The 13640-nt window shown below is 35.3% G+C and overlaps 1 protein-coding gene across 2 annotated transcripts in view; it reads left to right on the top strand.

The window, feature by feature from the left end:
- LOC128653351 (complement component receptor 1-like protein) overlaps positions 1-13308 on the top strand; it is an 87541-nt gene extending 74233 nt beyond the window's left edge. The window contains exon 5 of one of the 2 annotated variants that reach the window (XM_053706578.1): positions 13102-13308. In XM_053706578.1, coding sequence (XP_053562553.1) covers positions 13102-13106 — 5 coding nt within the window. In that variant the 3' untranslated portion in view covers positions 13107-13308. The remainder of the gene's footprint in view (positions 1-13101) is intronic. The other variant, XM_053706577.1, reaches the window with a different exon arrangement.
- Positions 13309-13640: the final 332 nt, after the last annotated feature.

The following is a 13640-nucleotide window of genomic DNA, read 5'->3' as shown; positions in this document are numbered from 1 at the left end:
TTCTGGCCCATCGGATGAAGGCTACTGGATGGATCAGATGACCACTGGTGCCCGGCTGGGTGAAGACGTCTCAAGGTAGGGTGATATTCAGGGGGTAGAGTTAGGTTTATTTAAGGGGGTTTGGGTTAGAGTAGGGGTATGTGGGTGGTGGGTTTTAATGTTGGGGGGGTTGTATATTTTTTTTACATGCAAAAGAGCTGTTTACTTTGGGGCATGCCCCGCAAAAAGCCCTTTTAAGGGCTGGTAAAAGAGCTGTTAACTTTTGTAATTTAGAATAGGGTAGGGCATTTTTTTATTTTGGGGGGCTTTGTTATTTTATTAGGGGGCTTAGATTAGGTGTATTTTTTATTTTTTGTAACTTAGTTAGTTTATTTAATTGTATTTAATTGTAGGTATTTGTAGTTAATTAATTTAATTTATTTATTGATAGTGTAGTGTTAGTTTTAATTGTAACTTAGGTTAGGTTTTATTTTACAGGTCATTTTGTATTTCTTTTAGCTAGGTAGTTATTAAATAGTTAATAACTATTTAATAGCTATTCTACCTAGTTAAAATAAATACAAAGTTACCTGTAAAATAAATATAAATCCTAAAATAGCTATAATGTAATTATTAATTACATTGTAGCTATCTTAGGGTTTTTTTTACAGGTAAGTATTTAGTTTTAAATAGGAATAACTAATTTAATAAGAGTAATATTTATTTAGATTTATTTAATTAATATTTAAGATAGGGGGTGTTAGGGTTAGTGTTAGACTTAGGTTTAGGGGTTTATAATTTTATTATAGGTTGCGGCGGTGTAGGGGGGTCAGGATAGGGGTTAATAAGTTTAATATAGGTGGCGGCGGGGCCCGGGAGCGGCGGTTTAGGGCTTAAACAATTTATTTAGTTGCGGTCGGGGTCCGGGATCCACAGGATAGGGGTTAATAACTTTATTTTAGGTGGCGGCGGTGTAGGGGGGGCAGGATAGGGGTTAATAGGTATTATGTAGGTGGCGGCGGGGTCAGGGAGTGGCGGTTTAGGGGTTAATCAGTTTATTATAGTTGCAGCGGGGTCCGGGAGCGGCGGTTTAGGGGCTAATACATTTATTTAGTTGTGGCAGTGTAGGGGCGCAGATTAGGGGTGTTTAGACTCGGGGTACATGTTAGGGTGTTAGGTGCAGACATCTCCCATAGGAATCAATGCGATGTCGGGCAGCAGCGAACATGAACTTTCGCTATGGTCAGACTCCCATTGATTCCTATGGGATCCGCCGCCTCCAGGGCCGCGGATTGAAAACCAGGTACGCTGGGCCGGAAAAGTGCCGAGCGTACCTGCTAGTTTTTTGATAACTAGCAAAAGCAGTCAGATTGTGCCGAACTTGTGTTCGAAACATCTGGAGTGACGTAAGAATCGATCTGTGTCGGACTGAGTCCGGCGGATCGAAGCTTACATCACTATATTCTACTTTTCCGGTCTGTAGGGCTTGATAACTAAGGCGAATCAGCCTTGCCACAAATACGCTGCGGAATTCCAGCGTATTTGAGGTTGACGACTTGATAACTAGAGGCCAATGTGTCATATATAACTGAAACAATCAAATATGTTAATCAATATGCAAAATGCAAACAAAACATAACATAACACTTCCGGTATGGCTTTACACGTGACTTCTCAGCGTGTCATCACCATGGTGATGTTAGAAACAAACTTTAGTGTTTATATATATATATATACTGTATATATATATATATATATATATATATATATATATATACCAGATTATGAGTGGAGCTCAAAATTGCGCTTTCACAAGTGAGATATTTGCGCTCCTCTCAGTGCACTGGTATAACAAGTTGAGTGCAATGTAAATATCTTGCATACCAATGTTCTTCACATAGGGGAAAATTTATTTTTAAATATATATATATATGCAAATACCTATACCTACCTACATTTAGCCACCAATCACCAAGTGCTACCCAGATGCTGAACCAAAAATGGACCGGCTCCTAAGCTTACATTCCTGCTTTTCAAATAAAGATACCAAGAGAATGAAGAAAAATTGATAGTAGGAGTAAATTATAAAATAAAGATCTGAATCAGGAAATAAAAATATTTGTGTTTCATATCCCTTTAATGCAGGCATAATATTGAAATATTGTGCGCTAACGTGATCTAGCCCTATATTAGACTGTTTTTGCTCTCATTGAAACAACCACATTCAAGAAATCTAAGGAGATCTAAGTTGCCTTTAAAATAGTAAAGTGCTTTCTCAATGGACTATATATAATCTACTTCTTATATCCATTGAGATAAACTGGGTACCTGAGTTTTTTCCAGTAGCGAGGTATCGCTACTCTTTGCACTGCTAAGCATATTCTGGCAGAGCTGTCTTCTATATTTACAGCCTATGCTTGGTATGTTATTCAATAAGACTATTGACGGCTCTAAATGTGTCATGTCTTATATTTTAAAAATAAATCTGATTTTACAAAGGGGAGATTTTGACAATGTAATAAAATTCAATCCCCTAACCAAACTCACTTAGTATAATAATAATAAATAAAAAGCAAAACAAAAAAAAAACACTTGCCCCAAAATGTTCCCTATATAAATGTTCACAAAATATAATCTATTTTTAAACTCAGCTAATTTTCCTATTTATTTAAAGTGAATGTCAATTTTTTAAGTTCAGAAAGTATGATTATATAGCTAATAAGTATATTAATTGAACCGCAACTTTCATTTTGTCATAAGATGTATAATAAAAGTTTTATATACATTTGCAAATATCGATATTTGTTTATACCTGCTCCTCCCACTCTCAACTTCCTTATTATGTTCAATATTACGTATACAGCGGTCCCACCCGCTGTTTACGTAGTGGCAATGCGCGCTCCCGTCTCTGCTCAACACTGCGCATGCGTCAAACCACGATTCCGCTGTCACTCAACATAGTATTCAGTGAATGAATACATTCACTGAATACTATCGTTGGCTATAGAAGCAAAGCATCTCCTCCGAATTGCCGTAATATTCAGAAGCTTCTTGTGTAAAAAATACGATTTTAAGTATAGTTTGAAACGTCTTTTTTGCAATCATTATGTTTATAAATCTTTCTAAATTTGGAACAATAATTCAACATGATATTTTACAATATAATCTAATAGATATACGGAGCCCATTTCAAAATATACTTACCGGGCGCTATAATATTTGTAGAATGGATGAAGTCCGTGAAGTATTCAAATGAGCATGCGCGAAATGTGAACGAGCTTCATATAAGATGATCGAAAGAGCTGTCAAACGCAAGCGCAATACAGACGCGTGACGACATATAAAGGGGGTGGGTCCCCCCGTGGTTAATAACGTTATTGGTTGTAAGGAGCGTGACTAAAAATGACAATGATTAATCGAAAATGCCGGGCGGAGGATACGGATGATGGGGGAAAGGATATAAAAATTAAAAATGACGGTAAATACGATGTTTAAAAAAAAATCATGAATTAAACTCATGTTATTTAAACCTAACTGTTACGCAGAACTATAGCGAACTACCTGAGTTTACATTCACTTTAAATATCTATATTTTTATTAGGTCAAACAAATAAGTATTTATAATTTGTAACATTAACAACAAAACAAAAATAAAGCTAGCGGATTATGCCGGGTGATTATTACCATGGGGATTACTTTACGACTATAAAGACATAAAACCTTTTATTTGAATGGTGAGACGCCACCTTTTCAAACATATTTCTATGATATTAGAGTAATATGGAGTTACCAGACCCCCTAAAGGGCTAGATCACTAGTGGAGCGCAAATTCACAAGAAGTATTACAAGTTGAAAGTAAAAGGTTTTTGCACAAGCGCTAAACCCAATGTGGGCAAATAGACAAACTTCAAATATCATGAACATGTTAACATATTCCGCCATAGACTTCAATGAAGTGTGGAAAGTGGGGGAAAAAAGTATTTAACCAAAGTGCGCTAACCCGACATGATATTTTGAATATTTTGCATTCCAATGTTCACATAGCAGAATATGTTCTATTTATTCTTAAATATATATAAATATATATATATATATATATATATTTATAGATATATAATGTTTTTTTGGTAAAATATATATCTATACCTATATATATATATATATATATATATATATATATATATATATATATATAGGTATAGATATATACAGACAGATAGATAAATAGAAAGATGATTATATATAAGGACTCCAATGCACTTATATATGTGTATTTATGTATACATATGTATTGTGTGTCCTTATTTGTATATATGTCTGTAAATACATATATACGCATTTAATTATATAATACATACACACACATATATATTAGGGGGTAATCCTTATACTGTACATATAGGGAAAAAAAAGAAAGATGGTTCCTATATTAGTACTGTGTTTGTTTGGAATATATAAATGATAATACCCACTCACCTGTAATAAATGATGAGTAGTAGATGGTATCTTTCGGTTTAAATGTAGAAGCTCCAGTGTTGAACCTCCATATGTTTTTCTTTGGAACAGATAGGGAAAATAACAAATTCGAAATAGCAAGCTTTTTGAACTGCAAATCGCAATACGTGGTATATCAGCTTACATGCATCTGTAATAGGTCCTATATTGGCAGAACAAAGAGAACCCTAAAAACAAGTTCTGGAACACATTAAAAGCATCACAAGTGAAGGAGAATATGGAATTGGTACACATTTTGAGGAACACCATAATAAAAACGCTAATGAATTCAAAATAAAAGCAATAGAACACATACCATACATAGAAGGTACCAACAGACTACTAGAATGAAGGAAAAGAGAGACATATTGGATCTACAAACTAAAAACCAGAAAACCATACAGTCTAAACACAGATATAGACTTAGCAGCATTTATTCGATCTATGTCTCTCTTCAAAGACAGCAAACCTACTGCCAATAAACACTAACAGGATTAATACAAATAAAAAAGTATAACAAATAGACAAACATAGGAGAGGAAAATATTTAAATTAAAATCTTTAACCCTTCCGCCCCCCCCCCACCGAATAAATAATTTATACTAACCCTCTTTGGCTATTGATACGCATTTGCAGCAAAAATATATTATTGTAGCAACATTTTCCTTTTAGCAACAAATTATTACTAATTTTACAGGTCATGATATATTTATAAACTACACATTAATAAAATAGAATAAAATAATAAGAGGTTATAAAGTCATGGAATTAACTCACTAGTGTACATTTACTTTCTATATGTAAACAATATTATTCAGTATTTGTGTAGTGTTCTTTATTCAAAGACAAAAAAATTAGTTTTTAATATCTTATTTATTTATCTTTTTAACCTAAAACACATAGCATTAAAGAGACACTGAACCCAAAATTTTTCTTTTGTAATTCAGAAAGAGCATGCAATTTTAAGCAACTTTCTATTTTACTCCTATTATCAATTTTTCTTCGTTCTCTTGCTATCTTTATTTGAAAAAGAAGGCATCTAAGCTTTTTTGGGTTCAGAACTCTGGACAGCACTTTTTTTATTGGTGGATGAATTTATCCTCCAATCAGCAAGTAAATATGTGCATGGCGAAAAAATTTGGTTCGGTTCGGATCGATTCGGATTTTTTCGAATTTCGGTTCGGATCAATTCAAATTCGGAAAAATTTGAATCAATTCGGTTCGGATTCATTCGGATTCAAATAAATTCGGTTCGATTTGGTTCGGTTCAGAAATTCGGAATTTCGGTAAGTGTTAGGTGGGATTAGACTAGTATTATGTACTGTATATTAGGTGTAAACCATAGCAGAGTGATATAACCTAATATACTGTACACTACTAGTGTAATCCATGGCCATCCGAATCTACTGAATAAATCCGAACTAATTCGGATTTATTCGGTAGATTCGGCACTATTTTAATTCTGAAATTCGGATCTATCCGAATCCCGAATTTTATGAATTCGGACGAATTTCCGAATTGATCGAAACGAATCGCACATGTCTATCAGCAAGGACAACCCAGGTTGTTGACCAAAAATGGGCCGGCATCTAAACTTATATTCTTGCATTTCAAATAAAGATACCAAGAGAATGAAGAAAATTTTATAATAGGAGTAAATTAGAAAGTTGCTTAAAATTTCATGCTCAATCTGAATCACGAAAGAAAAAATTTGGTTACAGTGTCCCTTTAATTGAGGTAAAATTCCAAATCACTAAGGCAAGTTTGAACAGAGTCTGATACAACAATCAGCTTAATTTATCCCAAGTGCTCTGTAACCTCCAGTGTCAGCAAAAATATACCTCAATAAACTTAGAACATAATCAATCATAGACACTCACGAAACGCGTAAGGTCACGTGACGCTTATTTTTTACATTACTTCCGGTTGTCCCGGTTAGCCGCTCGGCACGCTACATTGCAGAAGTATTTACTATTAGAAACACAGGCAACTCGACTTATTTCTATTTTTAAACTTATACCTATATTTATTTTATTTTAACCTCAGTGAGATATAACAATCTCTATTTTAGTTTATCTATTTTTTTACATTTTTATTAATAAAGTTCAGCTTTTTAACTATTTTTTGGCCAAGCTCTAGATTAAATTGTAAACCCCCAAAATCGCCCACTGTTAGCAATACAGTGAGTGGGAAGGAGGGTTTCCTACATTTCTGATCTATTGATTCAGAGATGGCGATGGCTGATTCCTATAAGAAGAGAGAGAAAAGAAAAACATATGGAGGTTTAACACTGGAGTTTCTACATTTAAACCGAAACGTATCATCTACTACTCATCTTTTTATTTATTACAGGTTAGCAGGTATTATCAGTTATATGTTCCAAACAAACACAGTACTAATATAGGAACCATTTTTCAATTTTTCCCTATTTGTATGTGGATTACCCCCTTTGGAAACGCTGTTAAAAACTCTGTACTCTAGCCATTCCACACTCTTTCTCACTGAGGTGAAAGGGAGAACCCCCAAATAGCAGCACCTAGGGTGTGCCACATTTACATTAATATATTGAAGTTCATTTTCTGGAATATAAGAAGCAGCAGTCATTAGACCGCTACTTCTTACACTTTACACCACCTCTGAGGTGGCGAGAGAAAATCACTAGGAGCTTGGTTGCTCTCTGTGATTGACAATCCCTTCTCTCACACGATTGGTTGTGCAAAAGAAGGAGCGGGCATTAAACACTCACTTGAGTGTGTAATGATACATATGGACAGCGGATCCTGTTTGTCAACTGCCCTTCTGTAGTAAAGTCGAGCGGACAATTTCTCAACTGGAGAAGCTTGTCCGCTCGCTCCTTAGACATGTGTATTTATGTATCTCCATGTTAAAGCCCTTTGCATGTTTTTTTTCCCAAACACCTGATACCTCATATCTTTGAGCACTTATAACTTTTTTATGCAATTTTTTAAAAATATTTTTTATCAGACAGTGTTATTATGAGTGCAACTGCACTATGCAATGTAATTTTTGATGTGTTATGTGCAAGATTTTTGTCTTGCTTAACAGTAAACAAAAGCTCTGAAGTCGCACTAACGATGCGTGTTAAATTAAATTGCGCTCAAGGGAATGCGTTTACTTTAAACTAAAAGAGCAAGGATAAACCGCTTATTGCTCATGCGCAAAAGTTAGCATGCTACTCCTAATCTAGCCCAAAATCAGATACTGCTGTTACAATTGTCATTGCTATGACATTCACCTGGGAGCTGGATGGACACAGGACTACTCATTTGATTGCTACATTTAAAAAAATAGGGAGAATGTCCCTCTGTGTAATGTGGTAGACTAAAGATGTGACAGTGTACCACACTGATTTTGTTTCAATTAACTATGGTTCTATTAGATGATCGATGTTGCTATGGTGATCACTTGATTGTCACATAACTATGTTATCACTCATTGAAAGATAGGCCCCTCCTTTTTATAATAAGGGTAACAAACTATTTTTGATTCATTTTAAGGTCTTAGGGTTCCTTTTAAAGCCTATAGCACCCTACAGGGAGTGCAGAATTATTAGGCAAATGAGTATTTTGACCACATCATCCTCTTTATGCATGTTGTCTTACTCCAAGCTGTATAGGCTCAAAAGCCTACTACCAATTAGGCATATTAGGTGATGTGCATCTCTGTAATGAGAAGGGGTGTGGTCTAATGACATCAACACCCTATATCAGGTGTGCATAATTATTAGGCAACTTCCTTTCCTTTGGCAAAATGGGTCAAAAGAAGGACTTGACAGGCTCAGAAAAGTCAAAAATAGTGAGATATCTTGCAGAGGGATGCAGCACTCTTAAAATTGCAAAGCTTCTGAAGCGTGATTATCGAACAATCAAGCGTTTCATTCAAAATAGTCAACAGGGTCGCAAGAAGCGTGTGGAAAAACCAAGGCGCAAAATAACTGCCCATGAACTGAGAAAAGTCAAGCGTGCAGCTGCCAAGATGCCACTTGCCACCAGTTTGGCCATATTTCAGAGCTGCAACATCACTGGAGTGCCCAAAAGCACAAGGTGTGCAATACTCAGAGACATGGCCAAGGTAAGAAAGGCTGAAAGACGACCACCACTGAACAAGACACACAAGCTGAAACGTCAAGACTGGGCCAAGAAATATCTCAAGACTGATTTTTCTAAGGTTTTATGGACTGATGAAATGAGAGTGAGTCTTGATGGGCCAGATGGATGGGCCTGTGGCTGGATTGGTAAAGGGCAGAGAGCTCCAGTCCGACTCAGACGCCAGCAAGGTGGAGGTGGAGTACTGGTTTGGGCTGGTATCATCAAAGATGAGCTTGTGGGGCCTTTTCGGGTTGAGGATGGAGTCAAGCTCAACTCCCAGTCCTACTGCCAGTTTCTGGAAGACACCTTCTTCAAGCAGTGGTACAGAAAGAAGTCTGCATCCTTCAAGAAAAACATGATTTTCATGCAGGACAATGCTCCATCACACGCGTCCAAGTACTCCACAGCGTGGCTGGCAAGAAAGGGTATAAAAGAAGAAAATCTAATGACATGGCCTCCTTGTTCACCTGATCTGAACCCCATTGAGAACCTGTGGTCCATCATCAAATGTGAGATTTACAAGGAGGGAAAACAGTACACCTCTCTGAACAGTGTCTGGGAGGCTGTGGTTGCTGCTGCACACAATGTTGATGGTGAACAGATCAAAACACTGACAGAATCCATGGATGGCAGGCTTTTGAGTGTCCTTGCAAAGAAAGGTGGCTATATAGTCACTGATTTGTTTTTGTTTTGTTTTTGAATGTCAGAAATGTATATTTGTGAATGTTGAGATGTTATATTGGTTTCACTGGTAAAAAATAAATAATTGAAATGGATATATATTTGTTTTTTGTTAAGTTGCCTAATAATTATGCACAGTAATAGTCACCTGCACACACAGATATCCCCCTAAAATAGCTAAAACTAAAAACAAACTAAAAACTACTTCCAAAAATATTCAGCTTTGATATTAATGAGTTTTTTGGGTTCATTGAGAACATGGTTGTTGTTCAATAATAAAATTAATCCTCAAAAATACAACTTGCCTAATAATTCTGCACTCCCTGTATATGTCACCAATAGGAGTTACCTTCTACCTATAGTGACATGAGACCCATTCATTTAAAATAAACTATTTTCCTCTTTCCTATGAGAATTTTGTGTGTGGTTCCATATTTTTCAGTACACATACGTCTAGATTACGAGTGGCGCGCAAACTGTAGTGCAAGTGCGCTATGTTTTGTTTTTTTATGGCTCCCTAGAGCATCTTCAGCCTCTGCAGCCTTACCAGTCCTTATGTTATTAAATACTATTTAATAACATAAGAACTGGTGAGGCTAGAGAGGCTGAAGATGTGCTATTGAGCCAAAAAAAAAAAAATTATCATTATTATAGTTATCACCTTCTGATAGCCATTTTTCGAATCCACTAGAATTTGCACCTCTTTTATGGGGTATTCAGATTGGAATCTAGTCTTAAACTGTTTTATTACAAGGTTTTCATTGTAATTTGTGGAACAATAACATGCCCTGTATCATGCATCTGGACATTTTTTAGGTATGAACATTGTAAAGAAATTATTTTAATAATTCCTATTGTCATTTATGATTGCAATAACATGATTGGACTTTTAAACTTTTTTTTTTTTTATTTAATATTTATTTTATTGAGGTTTTTAGCAGAAATGACATTACAAGTGTAGTTTGCCACAACTCCTTATAAACAGGTATAGGAACACACCTTGTAACCTAATGAGAACATATAAATATAGTCACAAAGTATAGCAATATAGATGCAACAATAAAAACATCATATAATGACAGATAAACCAATGAATGATTAGGCAGGTATAACTGAAACCTCCTTTTATATATTTATAGAAACCTCCTAAAATATTTACAGACCACTCTTGGACCCATATGTAACTCCAGGTATCAATGGAGGTAGACTAGAATGAATTATAATTATATAGTGCCACTTTTAGGCCTGGAGGCTTAATACACTTAATGTAAAGTGGTTTATGATAATCAATTAAAAGATAATAGAACTTATAGCAGCTGCTTGGTAATAATTCCAGATAATAACCTGGAAATATTTTCTTATATAGATATATATTATTAGTGAAATAGCAAAAGCCAAGCGTCTGGAGTCCCCACAAACAAGTCTCATTACCCCTAGTGAGCGTTTGATGTTGGAAAGGATGATCTTTAAAAAGCAAGTATACTGTACATGAGAAATCTAAGGTGTAACTTGAAAATGAAACATCCAACATGGAATTAGAGTGTTCTGACATTGCTATGAGGTTGTATATCCTTATGGGGCTATATAGTAAGATAACACGTAATGTGCATAGGAGGGCATATATAGAAAACCAACATCCCCCTCCAGCTAATCAGTAAACCACCTCAGCTATAAAAAGGGACAGTGAAATGTGACAAATACCTTTAAAGCATGTTTTGGTACTTAAACAAAGTGTATGGTAGTCCACATCTGATCGCTACTCCTACCCTTTGTCCTACATGAGGTCTCTTTTCTGAAAACATATCTGGGTATTACATGTAAACCTAGAAGCTGGTTAATGCAAATACATACACATTTATCTTTATGCATATATAAAACAGTGATCATTCAATAGGTTAACCCTAGAGCCCCAAGAAAACAAAAGGGGGAGGGAGAAGGTATCATATAGGTAGCTATCAATAGCTTGTGAGGTAATTGTAAGATTAACCCCTTCTGCCTTTAGAAAGGATAAAAACACATTGCAGTATGTACAGATTGAGTCACAGCTTAGTCCGATGGTAGTCATCATCCTATTAGTGTCATTCCAATATGCCCCTCCGCTGGGATCTAAAGTCCCTTCTCTCCTCTATCCAATCCCTCTTGCAGGTATAAAAACGTTTATATTCCTATGACATGCCGTATCTTTCATGCTAAAGCTTCCCAGTGTGATGAAAACAATGTGTGTCTTAGACACGACTTCCCCAGGGGGATTGATTGCTGTCAGTTGGGGAACAGTGTATCGGGACTTGAGAGTCTTAAAGTCTCCATCAACAACCTGTACGGAGCTCAGCAGTAAACCCTCCAAGCTCGTCAGTTTGCGGCCTACTCCAGATTCCCCTTTGACTGGCTGCAAGCCTAGCATCAGCCCCTCTTCTGCTAGCAGAAAACCCGCGGCAGTGGACTTTTAAACATTTTAATCGTAAATTTAATCCAAATAATTTAAAATCATTAATTGACGTCATATATTGATATAAATTGTTAAGTGAAAGACCTCAATTGAAAGAAACTAAGCACACTTTATCAACATTGAATTCATTAGCTTTCATGTTTTACTTTTGCTTTAGCCTTGTACCTTTTTGCTTCTGTGAAGGTCTGTAAAACAACACTTGAAAACATGCCAGTTTATCATTGTTTTCATCTGTTTTGTATGTTTAACTAGATGTTGCTGTTATATTGTTTAATATTCTGAGATTTTTTTTTCTAATTCAACTGTCAACTCTTTTTTATGAATTGAAATGCAAAAAAATATTCAAGCTGGCAATAATGATGGAATGGAATAATGGCCAACGACAGGGGTTTCCTCTTTGTTTTATGGGTGGACTGTTGATTGAGTTCTCCTACCCCTTATTAAATACCACCAGCAGTACCTAGTTGGAGTGGATAATCATTATTACCTTGATGATTATTAGCAAATTAAAGGAGCATGTGACCCTTAATTTAAAGAGGGGGAGCTCCAATTTCAAATGAGAGGGTCTTATTTGTCATTGTTCTCATCAGATTTCTCACAGTGATCATGTACATCCTAGAAGTGCAAGTGTCCTCGATTTCCAAAGAGGGGATTTAACCCTTTCAAATAGGGGGTCACTTGTGCATCTTGATTAAACAGCAAAGAGATGGGAACTTCACTGAAACCTCATGCTCCTCACTCAAATATTTAGTTTGTGTTGCCATTTTTATAGAGTGGTTAAAATCCTTCCTCATTCCTTTACTAAATTACATTTCTCATTGGATCACCAACACTGGGGAAGGGATGTGGAGGACAACATTCTTCTGGCTTAGAAAAGATGAATTAATTATCCCAAATTAACATAGAGTGCACTAAAACATTGTAAAATCTACTTTGCATTATCTTGCACTGACTCTACACTCAACATGCAACATTTCCTTATCAGAAATAATGTAGTACAATTTTTATCAACACCAAGCCAACGCTAATTGTATGTATGCAACATAAACATATTTAAGTAGATGAAGTGCCCAGTAAGTAACATTGTGCAAATACTAACATAAATATAATATGTCTCAGTCTTTAGCATATCAAAAATAAACAATAGGTTGTATATTGTCATATAAAATTGTAATTAAAAAGTTATTTGTTACTGACATGGCATGTGAATAGTAATGTCTTAGAATATATCATTTGTGATATTACTGCTGTCATCAATATATCATGTAGGAAGTGACCAACAAAGGATTAGAGGAACACAAAGCACATGAACGCATGCATCACCCAGCATTTGTGCATATGTAAAACTGCATTTTAATAACATGTCCATTTGATTTTCTGTATCTTCTGTAGAATGAGTTAAGACGACGGAATGGTGTTTACAAAATCATTGAAGCAGTTGTAGACAATGGAATACTGAACCCTTCATGATTTGTGTTCAGAAGACCTGGAGCCAATTCCTGTCCTATAATCGTCACTATTGATGGTTTCTTTGTGAGATTTTTTGGTGAATGCTAATTTTTTTAATAAATAATGAAATAAACAAATACATAAATAATTAAATAAGTAGTTTTGAATTTTTTATTGTTGCTTATTGTTTACTCTTGGATTTTTATTTGAATGTAAATTCAACGTGACCAGTGAGATGATTGATTTAAAGAACATCAGTGATAGATTTAGAAAATCATTGTACTAAACTTACTACCAAAATGTATTGGTCTATTGACATAGTGGAATCTCAGTATTTTTCAGGAAAACGCAGCAATATTTCCAGATTTAAAAGCAAGCTAATTTATTGTATAAAGTATAAATAAGTAACATTCAAAAAGGTGTTTTTTCCAGGCTTAACCACCGTCCTTATTAATTTCATGTTTTTCAAAAAAGAAACACAA

Source organism: Bombina bombina, chromosome 3, assembly GCF_027579735.1.
Source record: "Bombina bombina isolate aBomBom1 chromosome 3, aBomBom1.pri, whole genome shotgun sequence".
NCBI lineage: Eukaryota > Metazoa > Chordata > Amphibia > Anura > Bombinatoridae > Bombina > Bombina bombina.
The sequence above is the reverse complement of the archived record's forward strand: the minus strand, read 5'-3'. Positions and strand labels throughout refer to the sequence as shown.